The following is a 23,707-nucleotide window of genomic DNA, read 5'->3' as shown; positions in this document are numbered from 1 at the left end:
GGCTGGATCAGGTGACCTGGTCGCCGTGTGTTTATACATCACTCTGAACGTAACCATTAGTTATTAATAATCTCCTGCACAGCGTGTTTTTGTCGTGTTTTTCTCTCTTCACCCTGAACCGCTCACAGCAGACGGCCGCCCTTGCCTGAGCCTGGGTCCACGGGAAGTTTGTTCCTGTTGAAAGGGAGTTTTTCCATCCCACTGTCACCCAGCGCTTGCTGATGGGAGGTCGTTTCATTATAGATGGTTTTCTCTGCTTTCAGCGTGGTCTCCTTCTTGTCCTGTTTTAAAGTTTGCACGTGTGCTGGATTTTCTCCATTTTATCAAAAAGACCATCCTTCAGCTTGAATTTCATTGACAAAAGCAATGAAGCCAAGTTAGAGTGCAACAATTGTTTTGGTGTGACACAAATCCAAAAGTGGCACGTCAGCGCCCTTTGTGGGCATTTTCTGTGACCTGTGGTTGAGGCCCTCCCTCCCAGCGTACTGCCTTCAGGCTCACACTGCGGACTCATCAGAGTTTTTGGTGAACTGCTGGAAACCCTGATATAGGTCTATTAAGCTGATTGTAGTAGAAGCGCTGGACGCGCCGCAGAGATGCACAGGGAGAATATGGTGACGTGAACAGTGGACGAGAAAACTTCCTGAGCACACACAATATTTGGTGTGAACTTTGAAGATTTAAAATGTGTGGTGTGGGACTGAACGATGGCTGCCCCACCAAACGTCATAACAAAGAAAAATTTGTCATGAAACTTTTTTGAGAAGTTAAAAAGAAGTTTTTCAAAGCAGCTCCTGGAATAACAGTGGATGAAAAACAAACTGTTGCTGGGAGAGTTTAGCGAGCGCACAAAGACCGCCACACAAGTTTCCCTTAATACTTACAAAAACAGGTGATGTGCATCTTTTTTTAGAAAGGTACACAAACCACAAAAGGAAAATAAAATATTTGCTGAACGACGGGCGAGCCGGAGACTTTCACCCAACAGCAACATGATGCCACACAGCGTCAGGAGGAGGGTGTGGGACAGCGGCGCGTCAGAGGCTGCAGCAACACGCCTTTTTTATAACAGTGAGCACTTAACAGAGCAGCCCCCCTCTGCCCCTCCTCACCTGTGGTGCTCGCTGTGTTTCCAAAGGGCTCACAAAGATGTCAAAACAGCAAAGTGTGTGTGTGTGTGTCTTCTCAAAACACAGAGAAAACATCCTTCTTTGCAGACGTTGAGAAACATATATATATATATATGTTTATGTTGTATATATGTATATATAAATATGTCACATCTGGATGAGCATCTGTCTGTAAAGTCTGTGGTCACGTCTGGACAGGAAAGAGCGCTCAGCTCTGAGTCTTTCTCTGCTGATTCAGGAGAAAGAACAAAAACCACCTCACAGCGAAGCAGCAGCCCGAACACGAACCATCAACTTCCTCCCACAGTAGCAGCTGTGTGTCATCACCTGGTCTACAGTCAGCAGCATGTGGGAGGACGGTGCCAGCTGTCAGACAACAAACTGCCCTCGTCTGACTTCAGTGAAACAATCTTATTCCAGTTTTTCCTTTCTTACACTTTATAGCTTGACTGGCACAACCACATGCCGCGTGATAGTTGACTCAGGATTAAAGCGTCCAAGCTAACGCGTTACTGCTGAGGGACACATGAAGAAGTCGTGTCACAGCTGTAGCCATGTTGAATCCATCCAAAACTCCAGCAGACGCTTCCCTCACCTTTTCTCCCCCCTCCCACACAAACTAAGAACGGTGACTGGACTAAACCAACACTGGGCTTTCCAACTTTTCTCTAAACATCCTTTAATGAGAACGACCAGCAGTGTTTACAGTTTGGTAAGCCGTGCACAGACAACCCACAAATATTCACAGACTGCCAGCGACACAAACCTGCTCCTCCTTGGGGACAAAAAGCAGCACACGGAGCCTGAATAAACCTTTACACTTTGTTCCCAACTCTCCTGCTTTATCTGTCTCAGATTGTTCCCACGCTTTGCTTTGCGTTCACCAAATGATGAGCCTCAGCTCCATTTAGAAAGTCTGTGATAATGCAGACGTCATCTTCATTCGTGTCTCTTATAGACCTGAAGCTGTCCAAAGAAAAAAAGTCAAAGGACAGGCTGAATGTGTTAGTTCACTTCAAGTGGACCTTGGTGTATCCTTCATACAAACAAGCAGCTTTGTAACACTGTGGATGTGGGAAGAGAGAGATGGGAAACCCACAAACGTTGAAAAACAGTGCACGCTAAGAAGCCGCAAAGCAAACAAAGCAAAGCGCTGCTGTGAAACAAAGTGCACAGATCAGCACGACAGCAGCAGTTTCATGTTACAGCACAGTGCTGTGGTCATGAGAGCATCACTGTCAGCCTACAGATGCATAGAGCTGCATTATCATGACCAGCATGGTTGATCTACAGGTAACTGAGCTGGTGGGAAAATCCAAGTATTTGTACTTGATTACAAAGTGATGCAAATACAGATGCCAAAGGCTCAGCATCTACTCTATAATGTGTTTATGAAAAGGCCGTGTTTGTGTTTTACCAAGTCTTCTAATGTTTGCTGGTCTGCGTCTCTCAGCCTGAACAACAACGATGGATTGAAGCACTTTGTGAAACTGTCGCAGAGCAGCAGCTCAACGATCTCCTGCGCTCCGTGTCTTCTGGGTGGGTGTGTTTCGTGGGGTATCAAACTGCCCCTCGGGGATCATAAAGCGTATCTGGACTCTTAAAGCGATGGTGTTTTTCTAAATACTTTCATTTTCCTTTGATGACCGTGTATTAACGTGTCAACAATAACACACCCACTGCACGCACCGTGTACGTGGGGTACATTGCGCAACACTGGCACAAACAAAACTCTGCTGTTCTCTGCTTCTTGTTGTCAGGCAGCAGAAACTTTCTGATGAGGAATGCAGCAGGTAGCGCTGAGACCGGCCAGACAAACCTTCCCCCGCCGAGTCCGCAACAATAGCGCTCATTCAGCTCCAGCAGCTCCCCCCCTCCTTACCTTCTGATAAGCCTGCTGGAGATAGTTGTACGGGATCCTCCTGTTGAAGTCCTGCACCACATCCTCGCTGACTTTGTGCAGAGACTGCGTGCCAACTTTCTCCTCGATGCATTTGTTCATACACGCCGCTCTCCGCAGCACCGAGTCGAAAAAGCGCAGATCCGAGAAGCTTTCGTCTAACGGATGCTGGTCCTGGCACCTCAGCCGGCACCGGACTCTGGTGGCCCGGACCTGTCTGTGGCTGCTGAGCGCTCCCTCCATGTAGCGCACCACGCTCTCATAATCGGCACTGTAAAACGCCTCCACCGCGTTATCGTATAACACGTCGTACGGCTCCAGCACACCGGCGGAAGACGGCGACACGGCTGAGAGCAGGACCGGGAGAAAGATCAACAAGTTTCCATCCATCCTCTTCTCTTCAGGCTGCGAGCAGCTGCAGGCGGAGAGCACACGAAAATCAGCTCAGCCTCCTTTTCCAGTTCATCCAAGCTCCTCTCAGGGATCAGCCGAGCGAGGCGGAAATGGAATAATTACTTACCGAGGACGCACTTGTTACGACCCCCTCTCGCTCCTTTAACTCCTCCCCTCCGAGATGAATGGCCAGGGTACACGTATAGCTCGTTTTCGTAACAGGGAGACAGCCCCACGGGGAAGCACGGGCAGTCCCGTGGGTCCCGTTTATTCAACATGAAAACACGCTGCGTTTAAAGGAGGAATGCGCCGTTTGAACTGTTTGGGTTCATTGAGGTAAAAAACAAAATCTCCAGTTTTAGACAATTTGAGCTGAAGATGTTTTCAGTCTGAAAACACTGAAAAGGAGAAATTTGACTTCAGACTTAAAGAGTTTCCAAAAATAACCGAGAGACTTTCAAACAGCTGAGCAAAGCTGCTTCTGTTCACTGGATGTGTCGCCTGCACAAACGTTTCCGTCGCTCCTTCAAATGAACAGAATCAACTTTCTGGGAGTTGTTGTCCTAAACAACAAACTCTTCAGCTCATCCAGTCAACGAAACTTGGTTTCCACGCTGTTTGGGCAGCTTCAGTAACTCTCGTGTTAACTCAGCTGTTTAAGAATAAATCCAGCTGCGAGCTCAGGAAACAACTAGAAAACTCTGTCAACAAAAGAAAAACGCGCTCGCTCCCCACCACACGCAGACCCACAGCTTTTCCCACATCAGTGGACGCTGTCTCCCTCTTGAGGTTTTCGATGTACAAACACTTTATTTAAAACACCACAAAACGACATGAAAGTCGAGTCAAAGCACGTGCATAGACTTCTTTGATACGTCACTTTTATTTACGTCGCTTTTATTCCTGCTCTCTAAACAAGTCAATTATAAAGAAGCAAGAAACCAAACTCAAACGTGACAGAAATAAAAAGCAAACAAAGCAGATATTTCAGTGATAATAAAAATGTGATGAATCGATAAAATAGGGGAAAAGTCTAATAAATAATAAATGGAGAAGTAAGGTGAATAAAACATATAATTTTAGAAAGAAGAGTCGAAAAAAAAGCTGTAAGAAAACTGTCCAACTGTCTTTAGTTGGACAGTTTTTTGTGAGTCTGTTTTTTAAATGTTATTTCATCTGTTATTGACCTGATTACCAATTAAGCCAAACTGAAATATGTGATTAATTAATTTAATTAAGCCGCTGTGTGTGGATTGCACCACTAGGTGGCAGTCAAACCAAGCAGATTTACACCGATCACTCATCATGAAGAACCACTGGTATGAAGAGCCCAGTGAATGTAACACACCACCGTACAAGTTTTAGACACACCAACGAGCTAAACTAGAGCTGTATGCATTTTTATATGCTGTGAAAACAATATTCTAATATTGATCTTTGAAAGTAAGTCAATTATTTCAATGGAAGAAATAATGTAGATGTCAGTAAGCATATACTGCACCTGCACCTCACTCTTGTTTATTTCATGGCAGCGATGTCCTGCTAATAACCATTGTTTACACAAACGTTGTCCAATAGCAGCTCTGCACTGCCTGCTGTGAAAGTCACAAAGCAAGAGCATCAACTATTACTTAAGAGGCTAATGGCAGTTTATGCTGGCGGTGGCAGCGTTTAAAGCTGTTGGCCGCAGAGGGCCCCGCCCGCTCTGGACCTCCTGGAGTCCACAACCAGTTCGTTGGTCTTTGAGGTGTTGAGCTGCAGGTTTGTGTGACTCAATTCAATTCAGTTTTATTTATACAGCGCCAAATCACAACAAAAGTCGCCTCAAGGCGCTTCATAGATACAGAGAAAAACCCAACAATCATATGACCCCCTATGAGCAGCACTTTGGCGACAGTGGGAAGGAAAAACTCCCTTTTAACAGGAAGAAACCTCCAGCAGAACCAGGCTCAGGGAGGGGCGGGGCCATCTGCTGTGATTGGTTGGGGTGAGAGAAGGAAGACAGGATAAAGACATGCTGTGGAAGAGAGACAGATTAATAACAGATATGATTCAATGCAGAGAGGTCTGTTAACACATAGTGAGTGAGAAACTCCATGTGAGGAAGTTCCTCACCAGACTGCTGTACTCCTCTTCCTGATCATCTTCCAGGATGCAGTCATTTGCATCATGGCTGTACAGCAGCTGTGCGATGGTATCGTGCTGCTACGAACCAAAGTGTTTTCAGCACCTCGTTAAATTTCAGCCACAGAGAATCAGGGCAGTGATTAGATGTGACGACTGCTTTCTTTCTGTTATTGTTTTGCTGACAGTTCAGGAAGGAATCTGTGCGGCACACGGCCACTCCCTCAGAGTCTGCATCCACTTAAATCCACTTAAATCCACTTAAATCCACACCTGCGTCGTGTTATGTTTCCAGTGAGGAGATCATTTGTTTCCACAAATTAGAAACTCACTAATGGAGCAAATGTGTAATAATCAATTTCACTCTTCTCTCCGAGAGCAAACGATCAAATCAAAGCATGTATTCATCCTTCGACCGTCCTCTTGTATATTTGCCCACACTTATCTTAAATGGTTGGTTTTACACACTAATGACTGTGAAATGCAGACTGAACAGAAGCAGGTTTCTTACTGTCGTTCCATAATTTGTCTTGTCTGAGAGCAGAGTCAACGCTTCTGTGTACAGTAATGGATTTAATGACATGTATGAAAGGAAGGAAACGAATACACTGGAGAGAACACGCTCGTGTACACTGTGGCGTTTAAGATAACTGATGCCTGGATACAGCAAACAACAAACTCTTATGGACTTTTATATTCAACCAAATGCAGTTTGTGTGTTAAAGCAAAGTCTGAACAGATGTTAAACTTATGGCACTGTGTTTATTTTACAGCTGTGGTTAGCAAGCAGAGTATTACTGAAAACTGGAAATAATATGTTAAATTATGCGACCACAGTTGCTCCCAGACAGTAAGAACAGCGACTGACAGAATCAATAATGACAAATATTACAAAGTTACAAAATGTAACAAAACAATTACAAATATCCCTGCAAATAACACAAGTTCGGTTTATATGGTGGAAATTGAGGCGCCCTCTTACCAAACTGTAAAGCTTCTTATTTTCTCTGCAGAGGGTGTGCACGATGAAGGGTGTGCACGGTGAAGGATGTGCATGATGACGGGTGTGCACGACTGCTGCAGTGTGACTGTTCATTAGATGGAGGAGCTGTAGAGCCAGACGGGCAGGAATCATTTCCTGTGTTGCTCTGTGGTGCATTTGGATAATCTCAGTCTCTCGCTGAGCGTGCTCCTGTGATTGGCCAGCGTGTCATGGAGTGGGTTGGATGTATTGTCTAGCATTGTCCTTATCCTGGACAACATCCGCCTCTCTGACACCACCTCAGCATTCCTGGCCGTGCAAATCAGTTTGAGTTTGTTGCCACCTGCGACACTTAACCTGCTGCCCCAGCATGCAACAGCGTGGAGGATGACGCTCGCGAGACTACTGAAGAGTGTGCAGCTGATAAATGATGCTTTTGTATTGTTGCACGTAGAGCACAACCTCCAGATTCTCCCTCCATTAAAAATACAGTCTTGCAGTGGCTTCATGGTTGTGGGTTTTTGTTGTTTTTGTCTAATAATAAATAACAAACTTAAATAACTTCATATAAAGTTTCTTTTCACAAAGGCGCCTTTCTAAAATGTTCAAGCTTTAAATGTCATTTAAATATCATTTAAATATCATGGATCAAACACAGGAAAACCCAGACGAGAAAAAAAACAAAAACAAAACAAATTTATTTAATTATGCAAACAATAAAAAAACTGACAAGTTACAAAATGAATCACACACTTTAGACACAAACAGATCTCCAAAGTACAACAGAAAGTGCTGCACTTCATGGCCACACTTTAAGTTATGAAAGCAAAGCTTATTATAAACGTGATGATTTTATACGTGTGCAGGAGGACGACAGGGTCACAAACATAAACCTGTAATTACAGAAGAAATTTCAGTGTTGAACCTTCACATCTTTACTGTGGGAAACAACACGACCGACCCTGATGTGACCTCATTATTCAGTGAAAGTTTTTTCTTCTTCTTTGCTTTCAACTAGACGTAGTTGGACTTCGGATCACTGGTGGGAAGCAGACGGCTGGAGCTTATGGACACGGAGGACATGGCCGCGCATCTCCGACAGCTCAGGAAAGCACCTCCAGTCAGAGTGAGGAGTCCACCGGCCCAGCTCACAAACACGGCGTTACCAAACTCAGACCTGCCGGAGAGAGCAAATAAACACTCAGCGCGCTGCATGTTTGCTCACAGAGTTTATGTGACGATGTGTGTCAGCTGTACCTGATTAGAGGAGGCGAGTGATAAAAGTTCTGAAGAACAACTTTGACAAACCAGGAGGTGATGATGATGGTCAATAAACCTAATCACAGACAGCACATGATATCGTCCAACACTGCAGCTGACATTTTAACAGCACATTGTTGTGAACACATTAGTCTCTCCACTCATTTAATTTTGGTTTAGATCTGAACGCACCTGAGAGCATGAACATGATTCCCCCGATCATCGCTGTCACAGATTTGCTCTGCGAGGCACCGTCCATGAAGTGGGTGCACTTCATCCCCACTGTGGAGACGAGCATTGCCAGAGCAGAGAGGAAGAGGCTGAGTGGCAGCGCTATCCTGGTTGCTTGAATCTCATCTACAGGAAGCACAAATATGGGAACGTTTGCTAAACTGTAAATGTAGATTAAATATCAGTTTTAGAACATTTTTGCTTGTAAAAGCTCAACAAAAAGCTGGAAGTAATTCCACACAAACATTTTTACTTTGAGACATTTCTGACTAATTACAGCCCTTGTTGTAAGCTGGGGTGCAATCAAACCTACCTGGCAGTTTGATAAAGGAGTGGTAAATTTCACAGGTGGCTCTGTCTTGGACGCCACCACAGGACATCCATAAGCCCTCATAGGAGCGGTGCTTGCCCTGGACCAGCTTCTTCCAGTCCACCATAACAGTGGCGGCAGCAGTCGCACCGACTCCGACCAGGGAGAGAAAAAATCCAAGCAGCTGTAATCCAGATGCGGCCATCTTATCCAGCAGAGGAGTTAACTTAATCGACGAGTCCTGAAGCGTCTTTGGGAATGTCCAAATGATCTGAAATGCTGATGAGTGCCGCTGGAGTCAGTAGTCGTAGTTGCTCGGTTATGCGTGAGCGCTGCTGCCTCCTGTTTTTAAAGTCCAAGATGCGTCACGCTCTAGATCCCGTTTTCCTCCTGCAGCCGTTGATGGGAAGAAAATGTTCCAGGAAGTCTTATCTTGCTAATTAACTAATGATGATAACATAGATTACACTGACATGCTAAGGAAAGACACAACATGTTTGAACAAATACGAAAAAGATTCCTCTTCTTTGGACGAGTCCTCCTGATGACCTCCATGAGTAGAAGTTTAATATTTAGCATTTAATGTTTCTGCAAATCTGGCCTGAAGATCAAACTGGGTCTCAAAGTGCACAGACACAAGATTTCAAGATCGGTGCAAATCTGATTTTTCTGCACGGTTTCACTTTGCATCAAAAATGTGCTTCAGGTGTGGCGCAGGCCTCGTGCATTTAACCTGCACCTACGAGCCTGCAACAGGGTGCAGGGAACTAAACTGTGAGCCCATCACACAACAACGACCCGATTAGTCATGAAAACAACTGTCATTACAGGTACACAGTCACAGCAGAGTTATTAACGGGTTTTAATGTGTAATTATTGGATGCATCTTTGGGTTGATGTACGATACAAAACATACTTTAAACTTTAAGCTTTGCATGATTCAAACTGTGCTGAGATCGACATTTGTAAGTATAATTTTACAGTGAATGAAGAAAATAAGCAGAGTTACTGTAAGGCAGCACATCTTACACATGCAAACATTTGTTGAATCTGTAACTTCTGTGCTGCATGCTTCAACTGATAAACTACTGCACAAGCACAATTTACAATGCACAGTACTGTACGTTCTGAGACCCACGAGATCCATTAAAGATGATCTTTGAACCAAACATCTGAACGTCAGCGTCCTCATTGTCATTCCTTTCCTCCATTTAACGCAGCGAGCTCGCGCTTACGTGAACAAACGCTTCATTTACTTCAGCCGTTGCCAAATTATCTGACCATATTTGGTTCACAAGATGCCTGTTTGTTAACATTTGCAGTGCCTGTTAGATTGGATCAGGGTCCAGCCTTTCCTGAAATAAGCACAAACATTTTGCAGCAATTAAAGTTACAGATTCCATCTGAATGTGCCACTTAACTCATTTATTATTCTGTTTTTCTTTCCAGCATTGTTAAGTTTGACTTGCTTAGTCTGCTTGAGTCAAATCTTATTTCCAAGGAAGTTTGTTTTGTTGTTGCCTGCAGGCAGAAGTTGGTGACAGCAGCAGGAAAGATGTTTTTGTGCCACATGACTTTTTAAATGACTTATTTTTAACAAATTATTGCACCAAGAACTCGACACAACGGTCGGCACAGTTTGACACTTTTGAACCTTTCTTTAACTCCACACTGGAGTCAGTCGAGTTTTGCTTGGAGCATCAAGCTGGAGATTTCATTGTTTTCACCATCTTTCAAAATCTGTCTCCGTGCTAACGATCCTGTACGCAGACACACCCTCCACTATGATGAAGTACACAGGACTCAGAGGTCAAACCAGATCATCAGGGCGCTCCATCAGGGCGCTCCATCATCACTGTGAATAATCTAATGTAGCACCCAACTCACGTAGCTCAGGATTAACTCTCGGTTAAGGTGATGATAGTACTACGAGCGGAGCCCTGGGTACGTTACTTAATTTTACTGGTAAAGAGCAGAAACAATAATTGACCAGTTTTAACCTTTGTAGAAGTCTTAATATTGGCGGTGCCTCCACTTAGTGAAAATAAAATGAGTTCTGTTTAATCTTCACCAAGAATCATGAATTTATCTAACATGTTAACCCGTTGTTACTTTGTAGTAACTGTTACCACTTATAAACTCTGTAAATAATAATTATGACACAACACAAAACTTTAAATTCAAGATGTAACATTTAGTCAAAATAACGTATGATTTAAATAAAAATTTCCTTACAATTCAATTGGATGTTTTCTCTTCACACTCACAGTCAATGTTTTAGAAAACACATTTATCCAAAATACTCCCTTTAAGTTAAATGGTAAAATGGTAAATGGCCTGTATTTGTATAGCGCTTTTACTAGTCCCGCCTAGGGACCCCAAAGCGCTTTTACACTTCCAGTCATCCACCCATTCACTGCCACAGCTGCCCTGGGGCAGACTGACAGAAGCGAGGCTGCCATATCGCGCCATCGGCCCTTCTGGCCAACACCAGTAGGCGGTAGGTGAAGTGTCTCGCCCAAGGACACAACGACCGAGACTGTCCGAGCTGGGGCTCGAACCGGCAACCTTCCGATTACAAGGCGAACTCCCAACTCTTGAGCCACGATCGTTCAATTCAAATTTGTAACCTTTGCGAGCTCATGTACTGAAACCGTTGCAGGCCTGGTCATTGCTCGGGCTCGTTGGGCCAGAAAACACACAAACGGCCGCTTCACGTGTTAAACAAGCAGAAAAAAGAAACGCACGTGCTCAGGTCTACTCACTTTGGGCTAAGCTGAGGGGCGGGCTCCCTTTGTGACCGTGCGGCCTCCACTCGGCAACGTGGTCGGAATTAGCGGCATACCCGGCTGCTGAGTACACTGGGACAAACCCACGGAAATCCTATCCACAGCAGAAGGGTCCAGAGAATTCCTCTCGGTCCACTGTGCGTTACAGATTACTATTTAGTTCCATAGAGTAATCTGTAGCTTACTACTCCGCATACATAGCTATTACTGGCTCTAAAATGCTAACATGCTAACTCGCGATTAACATCATACATTTTAAGTACTTCTACATTCTGTTTAAGCTCAATACTACATTCAGTACTCACTCATCACAGGGTAACACAGTGCATAACAGGAAGGTAAATGGCCTGTATTTGTATAGCGCTTTACTCGTCCCTAAGGACCCCAAAGCGCTTTTACACATCCAGTCATCCACACATTCACACACTGGTGATGGCAGCTACATTGTAGCCACAGCCACCCTGGGGCGCACTGACAGAGGCGAGGCTGCCGGACACTGGCGCCACCGGGCCCTCTGACCACCACCAGTAGGCAACGGGTGAAGTGTCTTTCCCAAGGACACAACGACCGAGACTGTCGGAGCCGGGGCTCGAACCGGCAACCTTCCGATTACAAGGCGAACTCCCAACTCTTGATCGCCGGTAGACTCTGCTTCCACGGCTGTTGTTTTTGACTATTCTCCCGTTAGCTCTGATATACAACCTCCTCCGGTAACGTGCAGCTGCCGACTCTCACTAGCTTAGTTAGTGTTTTTTCTTCTTATCCTAATCTTAATCCTAACCCAATGGGATAAAATGCAAGACTGACAACCCAAAACGAACTTATAAAACAACTCGCAGCAAATACAAAGTTTTCCTTGTTTCACATTAGATAACAAACCTTTGGTTTTCTTGTAACTTTTAACTCCGTGAACACTTAAATTATGATTGACTTCTATTTATTGTGATTTTAAACACGTTTTTAATGCATATGAATTCTTTTTTTGTTTTTTAAACACGTGAAATATTTACAATAAAGTCTTTACATGACAATGTTTATATCCTTAACCTGTAGGGTCTAAAATAGATATTTGAGACCAGGCTAATAATCCTGGTAACAGAGTGTAAGAACTTACTGGTATTTGTGTTGATCAAACTGTAACACTAAAATTACATCACCTTGGTTGAGTAGGTTATGACATTTATAAAATAAAAAAATGACAAAGTGAAACAAAGATTTCATTCCAGGCTTGATTCAGTCCGTCCATGACAGCTGGGACGTCTGGCCCACGTCTGCCCTGACTGTGATGCACTTCTCAGGCAAAGAATTCACTGTGTGTGGATATTCAGATTGCTTATAATAAGCCTGCTTATTATGAATAAAAGTCATGCAGATCTCAAAAAAGAAGGGAAACAAAGAGACATGGAAATGAAAAGCAAAACATTTCAATAATGAAAAAGTTTTTATGAATGAATAAAACAGCAAAAACAAGGATCAACAAATAATAAATAAGCAAAAGTAGAAAAAAAAGAGCTTCAACAAAACGTTCCCAGTGTGAAGCAGGAAGCCGTTTGGGCAGGATGTGGCACCAAAAGCTTTTGAAAACAATAACTTTTTAAAGGGAACAGTCCTGTATTTCACAGGTGGCCGTGCAGATGAGCTTTGTTGTGTGTGTGTGTGTGTGTGTGTGTGTGTGTGTGTGTGTGTGTGTGTGTGTGTGTGTGTGTGTGTGGACACTTTCGATGTGTCTGTTTGGTTGATATTTATACATTATTGGAACATGTTTCAATTGCCTTTAAGCAGCCAGAAGCAAAGTTCGTCCTTATGTGTGGATGAATTTATGCATGGATTGCATCAGTAGATGGCGCTACAACCACAGAGCTCACCCACCTGCAGCTGAAGAGAATATCCTCCTGAGAACAAGGACATTTCTGTCCTCTGTAATGGAAATTTGATTTTGGTTTTAACAGACGACATCCTGGGCTGACCACTGACATCTGGTGTGTTTGGGTGGTAAACAGGAAGAAAATCACACGAAAGTTAAATTCTTTGTTCCTGGATCCTCAGCAGGAAATATCGAGGAGCTCCATCTCTCCTGTCTGATCAGATGAGTTTCTCAGTTCCACAGTTTAGTTTTCACTTCATAGACAGATGTTTGTCTTTCTGACATTCAGTCCAATGAATTTAAATAACCAGCTGTAGACATGCCAGTAAGTGTTGAGGAGCACCAGTCATATAAGCTGCCACACACTGGTTGTGCATATATGTGATATGTACATGACACAGCTGGAAAAACAAATGTTGGTGTGAGCATGTAAACATCAGTGATCATCAGAGCCTGAAACCTTTTATCACACCATCAGCATCCACATGTTGCCCTAATAACCCCTCTGCACAGACACAGCACACCTGCAGTGACCTGTAGGAGCAGCTGGAGGTTTCTGAATATCTGAAAGGGTTTGCTGGGTTTAAAAGACTCATTAAGAAACTGAAACTCATGGGTTTACAAGTGTGGGGGTCCCACTCTGGGCAGGGACACAACTGGCCCAAAGATCCACTTTTCCCACTATTAAATACTTGTTTGAAAACAAATAATTACAATAAAACTACTGAAGCTAAGTGAAACTGTGTATAGCAGATGTACATGAAGGTCCTTCACCACAGCAGCTTCTATGTCTAACCTACACACACACACGTCCCTTATTTAAGAATCTCTGGGTTCTTACAAATGAAGAATCTCGATACATAATTACTAAAGTGTTCCTCGATCAGAGAACGCTCTTTACAATAAAAAAGACACGTTTACGTAATGATTCATCAGGTAGATCAGATGTAATTATCTATGATGACTCAGCCTCGTTAATCACAAACACTGACACGCCGCTCTGCAGGATTTGTGAGTGTTTGTTTACGGTGCCCAGCACACAGCTCCGCCCTGCTCTCCACCCTCCTCTGGGCCCCAGCAGCTACTCAAATAGGAAAGGAATGATGGAGGGTCATCTGTGGGGGCCACACCCAAACCCGCTGCTCCACCCCTCCCTGCAGCTGAGCCACAAACCACACCTCGCCACAGTGCAGTTGTGAAACAGGAATGCTGCACAATACAAATCCAACAAGGTGGCACCTCTGAAGTGGCCACAGAATTAGTCACATGATCAGTTAGCTCTGCTGTTGAACAAGGCCAGTTTCACTGGATTACTTCCTGTAGTGAAATTTGGGTGGAGGACATTTATTTATTTATGGAGCAACGACAAGTAGCAGCAAGCTGTCCAGTGCTGGATTCTCTATAGTATAAAACTATTTATGTGATTGTTGTTCTCAGCAGTCGAGTTAGACATGAACAAACGAGCACAGATCAAATATCCATTAACTGTTTTATCCCATTTTGCTTTGTCACAATCAGCACAGTCGCTCCCAGACTGCATCCACTCACGTCCACATCCGCTTTTTGTTATGTTTCGAGTGAAGACTGAGCTAATTTCTCCCCACTGTGACTCAGAAGCAAACGAACTCTCACCTGTGTTAATGTTCTCACTCTAATTATTTAATCGAACGATTCGCGTAGCCATCACACTCGGACCGCAGCCCAGTCTCATGACATGAACATGAACCAAAGTCGGTAAACAGCTTCTGTTTTTGTGTTTTTGCCTCCTGAAAATGCAGCTTATAGTCAAATCTCATCAGTTATCACTTCCTTTCTAAACAATGGCCGTGCTTATCTCAAACGGGTGACCCACTAAATGCTGACTGAATGTAATGCAACAGGTTTCTCTGAGAGCGACCTTGGATATGGTCCTAATGGTCTGGAGTAATGGGCTTAATGACAGCATCTGTGAAAGGAAGGAAAGTATGACGTCATTACTCGTACACGGCGGCGCTTGAGATAAGTACCGCCTGGTTACAGTAAACGAGTCTTATGAATGTTTTTGCAGTTTTGTGCTCACATTATGGCGTCACAGACTGACAGCAGACATCCACAGTGAACGATGCTTTGGTGCTGTGGGAACGGGACCGACCAGCCACATCACCTCGCCAGAGTAACACAGCTTCACATTAGGATGATGTTTAAAAATGTGTTTTAATGATCTGAGCTTTATCAGTTAATAATAATAATAATAAGAATCTTGGTTATTATCTATCAAATGATGTATTTTTGTCTTTGTGAGTTTCTATAGATGATTTAACTGCATTAATGTTTCCTATGGTAGATGTTTGACTGCACGTGTTTCTGTCTTTCAGTTCTGCTCACTTGCTTCTGATTTGTTGATTTCATGAACCATCAACCTGTCAGGTGCTCTGCAGAAAGTTAGCCCGTGTTGCTAATCAAAAACAGGAAAACACAGACTATAAAAAACAAAATTATTTTATTTTTCTTCTCAAAATATACAAAATGTTGATACAAAATGTTATCTGATCAGGGGAAGCATCACAGACACAAATAATAAAACACACACAAACAAATCCATATATCGGAAAAGTATCGGAAACTACGCTGTCTCCACTTTACATGTGGCCACACTTCAAACTGTTTGTCTTCAGTGCTATTATGAAGAAACTCTACCTGACATGCTCATTTGTATATTTATCGATTTGTGGACTTTTTCAGACTTTAAACTTTGAACCTCGACATCTTTACAGCAGGAGAAACCAGCTGTGGTGGCATTTAAACACAGGACAAAGCAGATTCAAAGGCGTTTCTTCTGAGCAATCCTCACTCCGATCTCAAAGATCTCTCAGTGAATGAACGTATTCTTTAAATAATCCACAAACCGGCTCCTTCTTCAGGTTCTTGTGGCATTTCCAACTAGACATAGTTGGACTTGGAGTGATTGGTAGAAAGAAAGTGGCTGGAGCTCGTGGACACTGGAGGGTTTGTCCTCCAGCATCTCCGACAGCTCAGGAAAGCACCACCGGCCGCAGTGAGGAGTCCACCAACCCAGCTCACAAACACGGCGCTACCAAACTCAGGTCTGCCAAAAAGAGCAGAGCAGCATTAATTTAGCCCACTGCGTGTTTATTTACAATGTGTATGCACACGTGTGTGTGTGTGTGTGTGTGTGTGTGTGTTGATGGCAGTACCTAAACAGCTTGTGTCCACTGTAAGAGAAAACCATGTTGACAAACCAGGAGGTGATGATGATGGTCAACACGCCTAATGAAAGAAAACATCTTTGATCATTCCAGCACTCGTGGATGCTGACCCACCTGTTCACTACTGACCAATAGCAATGCTCTCAGCTGCTAACTTCATCATGACTGGTGTAGAGTACTTCAGTCTGAGCACAGGCTTTGGACACACCTGAAAGTATGAAAGTGATTCCTCCGATCATCGCTATCATGGATTTGCTCTTTGGCGCACCATCCATGAAGTGGGTGCACTTCATCCCCACTGTGGAGACGAGTACAGCCAGAGCAGAGAGGAGGAGGCTGACCGGCAGCACGGCCCTGGTAACCTGAATCTCAGCTGCAGCGAACAGAAGCACAAATATCGGTCAGAAATCTCAGCTTTACTACGCTGGTGAGAGAACGAGATTTGGTTTGTTCTCTGATGGCTCGGTGGCTAAACTCCAAAGAAGTAACTGTAACTACATTTACCCAAAAAGCAGCGTCTTGCTTTGAGATGATTGTAGGTGCGATGCAAACTTACTCGGCATTTTCAGGATGGACTGATAGATTTCACAGGTCATTCTGTCTTGGACACCAGCGCAGGACATCCATAAGCCCTCATAGGAGCGGTGCTTGCCCTGGACCAGCTTCTTCCAGCTCACCATAACAGTGGCGGCAACAGTGGCAGCGACTCCGACCAGGGAGAGAAAAAAGCCGAGGAGCTGCAGTCCGGACGCGGCCATGTTATCCAGCAGATGAATAAGTCCTGAGACTTGTGAGACGGAGAACAGTGATGAGCTGAAGTCAGTAGCTGCTGATTTAAAGGAGTCCCTCCCTCGCAGTTGCTCAGACCTTTGTGCGAGAGCGCCGCTGCCTCCTGTTTTTAAAGTGTAAGGGTGAGGCCCCCTTTTTCCTTCCGCAGCCTTTGATGGGAAGAACTTTTTCCTGGAAGTGGTATCAGGCTAATTAAGTGATGACTGGAAACACCGACTATTCTAAAGAAGAGGCGCTTTAACATCACTTTAACATCTTTGCTTAGGCTCCGATCAAAATAAGCCAAATGGGAATCAGTTCACGATTTCTTTATTATTGTCTTTCAAATAATTCAGAAAGAAAATAATAAAAGTTTTTTCTTTTTCAAACAAATAATAAAAAAGGTCTTTGGAAAACACCTCCTGATGTCTGTCTTAACTTTTGAGCCTATAAATCTGCAGAAATGTAATATTAGCCTACATGATTGTTGTGATGATGATCACCTAATGTGCACCCTGCATGTGCCTCTACTCTAGATATCACATCAGGGCAGTTTAAGAACAAGATCCAGTTGGATCTACGTAGACCACAGTTAGCGACGTATGATCAGCCCTGAGCCGAACAGTCTGCAGGTCTGGTTGCTGGACGCAGTTTCTGAGCCGTCACAGATGAATTGGCCGATTAGTCGCGTTGACAATAGTGTTGTTTCTCTTTTTGGGTTTGTCAGATGTATTTGCACTAAAAGGCTGCTGGCCTGTGATCACTGGATCGCCGCTGCTGGACTTTCTCGTGTTTTGTAAGGATGTGACGTTCAGATGCTGCTGATCTGTGTTTGTGATTTGTCCTCATTTGTTTTTTAAGGCAGACCTCACCAAGCTGACATTTTGGCCGGTGTTCCCCTGATGGCTCTTTGGGGATGTCAAACTGTGTTTCCTTTGACATTTTTTATAGATTTAACTAAAAACAGACAAATGATTTGTTTTCTTTAAAGAGACGATACTAACTTAGAGGCACAATTGAAAATTGCTTGTTTGCTAAGTTGGGAGAAACTTTGCTCCAGACCACTTTAAGAAATTGCAAGAATGGGTCTTTGGCAGCCAAACATACAGGAATGAAGGATGGCTCAAGGTCTTTGCAGAGCGCTGTGATTCCCAAACATCCGTTAAAGGTCTTTGAAGCAAACGCTGGATGTCAGCATCCTCATTGTGACTCTTTTCCTTTGTGATGCACAGCAGCAGGCTCGTGCTGACGTGAACAAGCTCTTTATTTTTCCTTTGACAGTTACTAAATTATTTGAGCATATTTGGTTCACAGGATACGTGTTTGTAAACACGTCGCCTGCATCGCCTGCTCGATTGGCTCAGGCTCCGCCCTTTCCTGAAATATGGCTTCATCAAAACATTTTGCTGCAATTCAAGTCCCAGATTTCATCTGACTTTGCCTTAATTACATCACGTCTATCCTTCCTTTAGCACTTGGGTTATTTATTAATTAACTTATTTAAAGTCTGCTTAGGTCATTGTTTATTTACAAGGAAATAAAGGTCACTGGGGGTCGCGTGATGAGCCTGCAGGGAGCAGATGGTTGGTGACAATATCAGGAAACCCGCTTGTTTGTATCTGTATCTGAATTGGCTTCAGCACAACACAAAAGCCTGCAGTGAAACTGTCTGATGAGAAGCAGGCTTCCTTCTATTCTCACAGCGAGTTGAGAGCGTATGCCAGCTTGAAGAATAATATGTCATCTTTCATCCAAGCACACGCTATTCCCACTATAATAATACTGTTTGTCAGCCTTACTCCATACATGAAAGACTGATTCACATACGAGCAGTTTAATAAGGAATGCAGAGTTTGAAGCTGATGGTTTGTAACTGTGCAGTTAAATATGTGCCATTCAGCAACAGTAGCCAGTGTGTGCTGTGTGTGCAACAAGTGTCCCTGAAAGTAAAAAACGTGTAGGTCCATGCTTAGTTGTCAGAAAAGCTCTGACTGTTTGGTGCACTGTCAGCAGACCTTCAGGAGTGTCCTGAGGTGCAGGTGGCAGCAGACCCTTTGAGTCCAGCTGGTTCAAGTTTAAAACATCCTGACATCAATCCCCTGCATGGTCACAGGACTTTGCATAGATTCCCTGAGTCTGAAAATAAGTGTTTGTGGCCAGATCACTTTGCTCAAATGTAGCAGCTTCTGTGTTTCAGAGGTCTGATATGCATCTGTCACACTGGAAATTAAAGGCCAGCACTGAGAGTACCGAATGAAATTTTTTTAATGAACTTATAAAGTCACAAGATAAACAATTTTTGGGATTTAGGTTTTATTGATCCAGCGAACACAAAGAAATCCTGGCTATGTCAGAGCCATGCCCCCATCCTCTGGTTTGTCTGGATCCTCCATCATTTGTACAGGTTAAATATTTGCCCAATTCTATAGAAGTCAAAAGAATGGAGGTATTTGGAAAACTTTTTTTTTGGCCAGCGGACGACTGTTGTCTTGCAGAAAGTCAAATCAAACATATGCGATACACAATCAATTCACAAGAACACATTATAAAAATTAAGTCCAGTTCTTGCCTGATTTCAACTGAATTCTGCATCAAAACAGGGTGAAAGAAGTAGAGTGTTTGCAGCAAATGTGAGCACAAAGCCTCACTTTGTACAAGCCTGCTATTAAAGTTCTCCTCTATGCAGACGACTTTCCTGTTTTCAAGGCACAACTTGGATCTGCTGTACGAATCTTATGGATACACACTGAATGAAACAATAGTGTGTATGACTCCAGATTCTGATCCCTCATCCTAATATGGTCCGCACATAGCAACAGCAATAAAGCAAATGTTAAACCAATGGCTGACATGGGTTTTATCATAAGGGTGATAAATATACAGATTTCAGTCTGTCTTAGAGATTTGATGTTCATTTACCTGCAGATGCACTATATGTGCTGCTCCGTGGTTTTTCACAACATTTTGCACATCACTATTTAATACAGGAAGTAGGTGAACTAAAACAAGTCATCTTTCTTTGTGAGAGGACCATATTAATGAAACAAACCTCAATGACATCATAGAGATCCCTAAAGATGCTCCTGCTGCTTCTCTTCCTCCTCATCCTAAGCTTCCTTCTCCTTGTCCTCGCCTTCTCCCCCTCCTCTTCCTCATTTTGTTGGAGCTGTGAACACAATTAATGTGAATCTGGATTAATTTGTGCAAACAAGAAAAATCTACAGCTCTTTGGTCAGAGGTGCTCTTGTGATTTAAGCCGGGTAGATTTATGTGTCGATGCTGCCTGCTTCAGCTCTGGCTGCTGAGTGATATTTACACCCTGGCTGGATTACAAACTTTAACCACGTGCTGAACTTTGGCCCAGCGTTGATACCTCTTGTTAGTATAACGACCTCTTCTTAGCTTGTATGTATGATGGTGGATAAATGAAATATACAAAGAAAATTTAACTATATTACAAAAGAACATTATCTTGGAAACATCAAATGACCGGAGCATAACTTGTCAACTAGTCCAAAAATAAGTTATACAGGAACAGTCAAAGACACACCTTCTCATGTCACATTTCTATTCATTTCTATATAATTAGATTAGACAATAAAGAGTTATCTAATCTAATTATTCATTCAAAACACTTATGCATAGCTGTATTTTAAACAGCTCATACAGAATTCAAAGTGCAGGTTCATGTGAGTATTTAATGTACGGCTCAGATCTACAGAATTTCAGCGTTTCTACAGCAGACACAGAGCTCACGTCACAACAGGCTTCAGGCGCCATTTTAGCGACTTTAACAATATATTAAATTTTAATTCCGGTCTAGCTGACATTAGGTTATGTACGCAGCACGCAATTGAACCACATATTTTAGAAGCCAAAGGTTCAAATTAGTTGGGAGCACCTTCACTTAATTATAACAGCGGTTTTGTTAGGAAAACAGTTTCTGTATACCGGATACTGAATTGCGCTGACGTCAACGGCTAACGTATCTAGCTAATCGCTACTGTTAGCACAACATTAACAGCAAGCTACAATGACGAGTAACAAAAACAAAACAGTAAAAAGGTTTTAGTGAAAATGTTTTACCTTTTCCAACAGTCCCAGAATCCAGAGCTTCACAGTCCAGCAGGTACTAAAGACTTTATCCGTTTCGCTGTCACCGTCCGTGAGAAAGACGTTTTTTCCCCGAAAGGTCAAGGCCCGCCGCTCGCGCACTCTGTCTGCGCATGCGCATCCCAACGACTGACCCCCTCCGTCCGCTCCCGGGAGGTTATAGTATGACGTGTTCTGACGTCACTCTCTCTCTCCCTGTCATTTATTTGGCTCGAAACACATATTAACAAATTGCTCAGTGATGAACAACTACTCAGATCATTTACCTAAGCAGTGCGCTTTGTCAAAGTGTGTGTTCATTACACCGACATTCTGTTCTGCAGTTGTTCTTTACTTGAATTTTATAATTTGACTTTACATACTGTTCGGTGGTTTGTAAAGTTTACAATAACTAGTATTATCATTATGCTACATTTTCAAAAATATATAATAATCTCAAAAGTAATGCCTTGGAGTAGAAAATAGTAATGCTTTAAAATTTAAAACTAAAGTACAGTATTTGAATGTGTGTATTGTGTCTACTGTTTGTTAACTCACCATATTCATAATGGGTTTGTGGGGTGTGTAGTGGTGTGTGTGTGTGTGTGTGTGTGTGTGTGTGTGTGTGTGTGGGGGGGGGGGGGGTCTTTAGGCTTCCCCCCACCCCTGCCACCAGTATATTTTTAAGAAAATATTTCTAACTTTTATTTAAATGTTCAGTTTCCTACCATCTTCTCTTAAAGGGTAATTGCCAGGTAACCCGCCCTCCCGCCCTAATTATTTAGTGAATAAATATTTATGCCATTTACACCATCAAACTTAGATTGCTAAGGATGAAGAACCTTTTGTTCTTTAAAGAACCATTTGTAATAGCTGAAGAACCATCCACACAATAAAAAGGTTCTTTGACGTATGATGGTTCTTTAAAGAACCATGAAGACATCTGAAGAACCATAATTTTTCTGAGTGTAACTAAGGTGGTGCAAAATGTCTTGAAAAAGTTCAAACAGGGCATCAAAGGCTGGAAAAGTAAGTAGCACTAAAAACAGGCGATTAGGGGAACATTTGCATCCCAATGAGCTCTGGGCTTCTGTAATGTTGCTTGGACGCTTCCTGAGAAGTTTTTGTGCTGGGATGTGACTCACTGTCCTCCGCTGTTGCCATGGGAACAGTGGTCTGCGACTTTGTTTGGGTATCATAACCTTTTTCCATGTGATTGTCAGCAACTAATGTTTCTCTGCAGAACGTTCAATTCAATTCAATTCAATTTTATTTATATAGCGCCAAATCACAACAAATGTCGCCTCAAGGCGCTTCATAGATACAGAGAAAAACCCAACAATCATATGACCCCCTATGAGCAGCACTTTGGCGACAGTGGGAAGGAAAAACTCCCTTTTAACAGGAAGAAACCTCCAGCAGAACCAGGCTCAGGGAGGGGCGGGGCCATCTGCTGTGATTGGTTGGGGTGAGAGAAGGAAGACAGGATAAAAGACATGCTGTGGAAGAGAGACAGAGGTTAATAACAGATATGATTCAATACAGAGAGGTTCAGTTCATCGTTTATTTTTGTGTTTGTGAAAATAGAGTAAACATCTGTTTCAATCAGCGCACCAGATCCAGCAGCTGGATTCAGACATCTGGACCCTGCAATCGCTCATCTTTACTCAGTTTTCCAAGTTTCGTACCAGCACAGACTTTCAAGACTAACATGCTGCCTTCAGCCTCTGTTGGTTATGTAAATGTCTGCCAACACCCACACAGATTGGGACGCAACTATTTGGAGAATTGTATTTTTTATTGACTGCTGCATCCAACTGGTTAACAAGCCTGGTTTAGCTGATTCAAAACAGGCTCTGTGAGGACAGTGCAGGGCTGCAGACAGCAGGAAAAGCAGGACTATACAACTATCAAAACTGCAAAGAAACTAATTCAAAACTTCTTCAGTCTCAGCTGACTGCAGGTTTCCCACCCTTTAAACATTTGCATAACGACTGAAATGACTGACTGCTTATTAATGATCAAGAAACTGACCTCAGGAAACAATGAGTGGGATGCTAATAACTGAGAGGCTGCCATGTGGAGAAATGTTTTATGCTCAGATGAGACAAAGACTCAGTTATTTGGCTCCAGGCTTAAAAAGTTGTTTGGAGGAGTAAAAATGAGGCTTTCAAACCTGAGAACACCGTACAAACTGGTGGCAGTAACGCTGGTGCTGCACAAAGTGGATGATGGAGGAGGACAACTCCAAATTCAACTTCACCTCTAATCAACAGCTAGACGGCAGAAACTTGGGGACGACTGGGTGTTCCAATAGGACAATGGTCCCAAACACACATCGAAACTAGTGTTATGTTCTTGGAGTGAATTGAACGCAACAAGAAAAGTGACCTCCTCACACACCACCCAAGAGCAAAAACAGAGTACCTTCCAAAGTGCTATGCAGCCGTTTACGTTGGCAGCGAGCAAACAAAAAAATAACAAACAAAAGATCGCTGAAGGGCCCGAAGCTTCCCTATGAAAAAACAACCAAAAGACAACTTTACCCAAACAGGAGAAAACTGACCCGTACCAGGCTGCTGCAGCAGATACAGTGACAGAGGTACACAAACACTACCTTACAAATCTATTTACAACAGCAATGAACAAACCCAGACA

At 43.2% G+C, this 23,707-nt stretch overlaps 3 protein-coding genes across 4 annotated transcripts in view; all 3 read right to left on the bottom strand.

Annotated features, from left to right (window-relative positions):
- The window catches only part of p3h2 (prolyl 3-hydroxylase 2), a 47,912-nt gene extending 43,823 nt beyond the window's left edge, over positions 1-4,089 (bottom strand). The window contains exon 1 of the mRNA XM_006803305.3: positions 3,013-4,089. Within this exon, the coding sequence (XP_006803368.2) occupies positions 3,013-3,420 (408 nt within the window). The 5' untranslated portion in view covers positions 3,421-4,089. The remainder of the gene's footprint in view (positions 1-3,012) is intronic.
- Positions 4,090-7,542: 3,453 nt separating this feature from the next.
- Positions 7,543-8,622, bottom strand: LOC102783825 (claudin-7). Its single transcript, XM_006803306.3, has 4 exons — positions 8,334-8,622; positions 7,982-8,146; positions 7,787-7,865; positions 7,543-7,706 (listed from the first exon to the last, which is right to left on the bottom strand). The coding sequence occupies exons 1-4, from the start codon at positions 8,533-8,535 to the stop codon at positions 7,544-7,546; spliced, it is 609 nt and encodes a 202-aa protein (XP_006803369.1). The 5' UTR covers positions 8,536-8,622; the 3' UTR covers position 7,543.
- A 7,168-nt stretch (positions 8,623-15,790) lies between these two features.
- Positions 15,791-21,180, bottom strand: LOC102784104 (claudin-7-like). Of its 2 annotated transcripts, none has more exons than XM_087835739.1 (6): positions 21,044-21,180; positions 20,007-20,123; positions 16,746-17,149; positions 16,398-16,562; positions 16,178-16,250; positions 15,791-16,068 (listed from the first exon to the last, which is right to left on the bottom strand). In XM_087835739.1, exons 2-6 carry the CDS (start codon positions 20,018-20,020, stop codon positions 15,903-15,905), a joined length of 822 nt encoding a protein of 273 aa, XP_087691865.1. In that variant the 5' UTR covers positions 20,021-20,123; positions 21,044-21,180; the 3' UTR covers positions 15,791-15,902. The 2 variants fall into 2 exon arrangements, with proteins under 2 accessions (XP_087691865.1, XP_087691866.1); XM_087835740.1 differs by having other exon boundaries at positions 16,746-16,976.
- Positions 21,181-23,707: the final 2,527 nt, after the last annotated feature.

Source organism: Neolamprologus brichardi, chromosome 23 (assembly GCF_056152115.1).
Source record: "Neolamprologus brichardi isolate AB-2024 chromosome 23, ASM5615211v1, whole genome shotgun sequence".
In the NCBI taxonomy this organism is placed as follows: Eukaryota; Metazoa; Chordata; class Actinopteri; order Cichliformes; family Cichlidae; genus Neolamprologus; species Neolamprologus brichardi.
The sequence above is the reverse complement of the archived record's forward strand: the minus strand, read 5'-3'. Positions and strand labels throughout refer to the sequence as shown.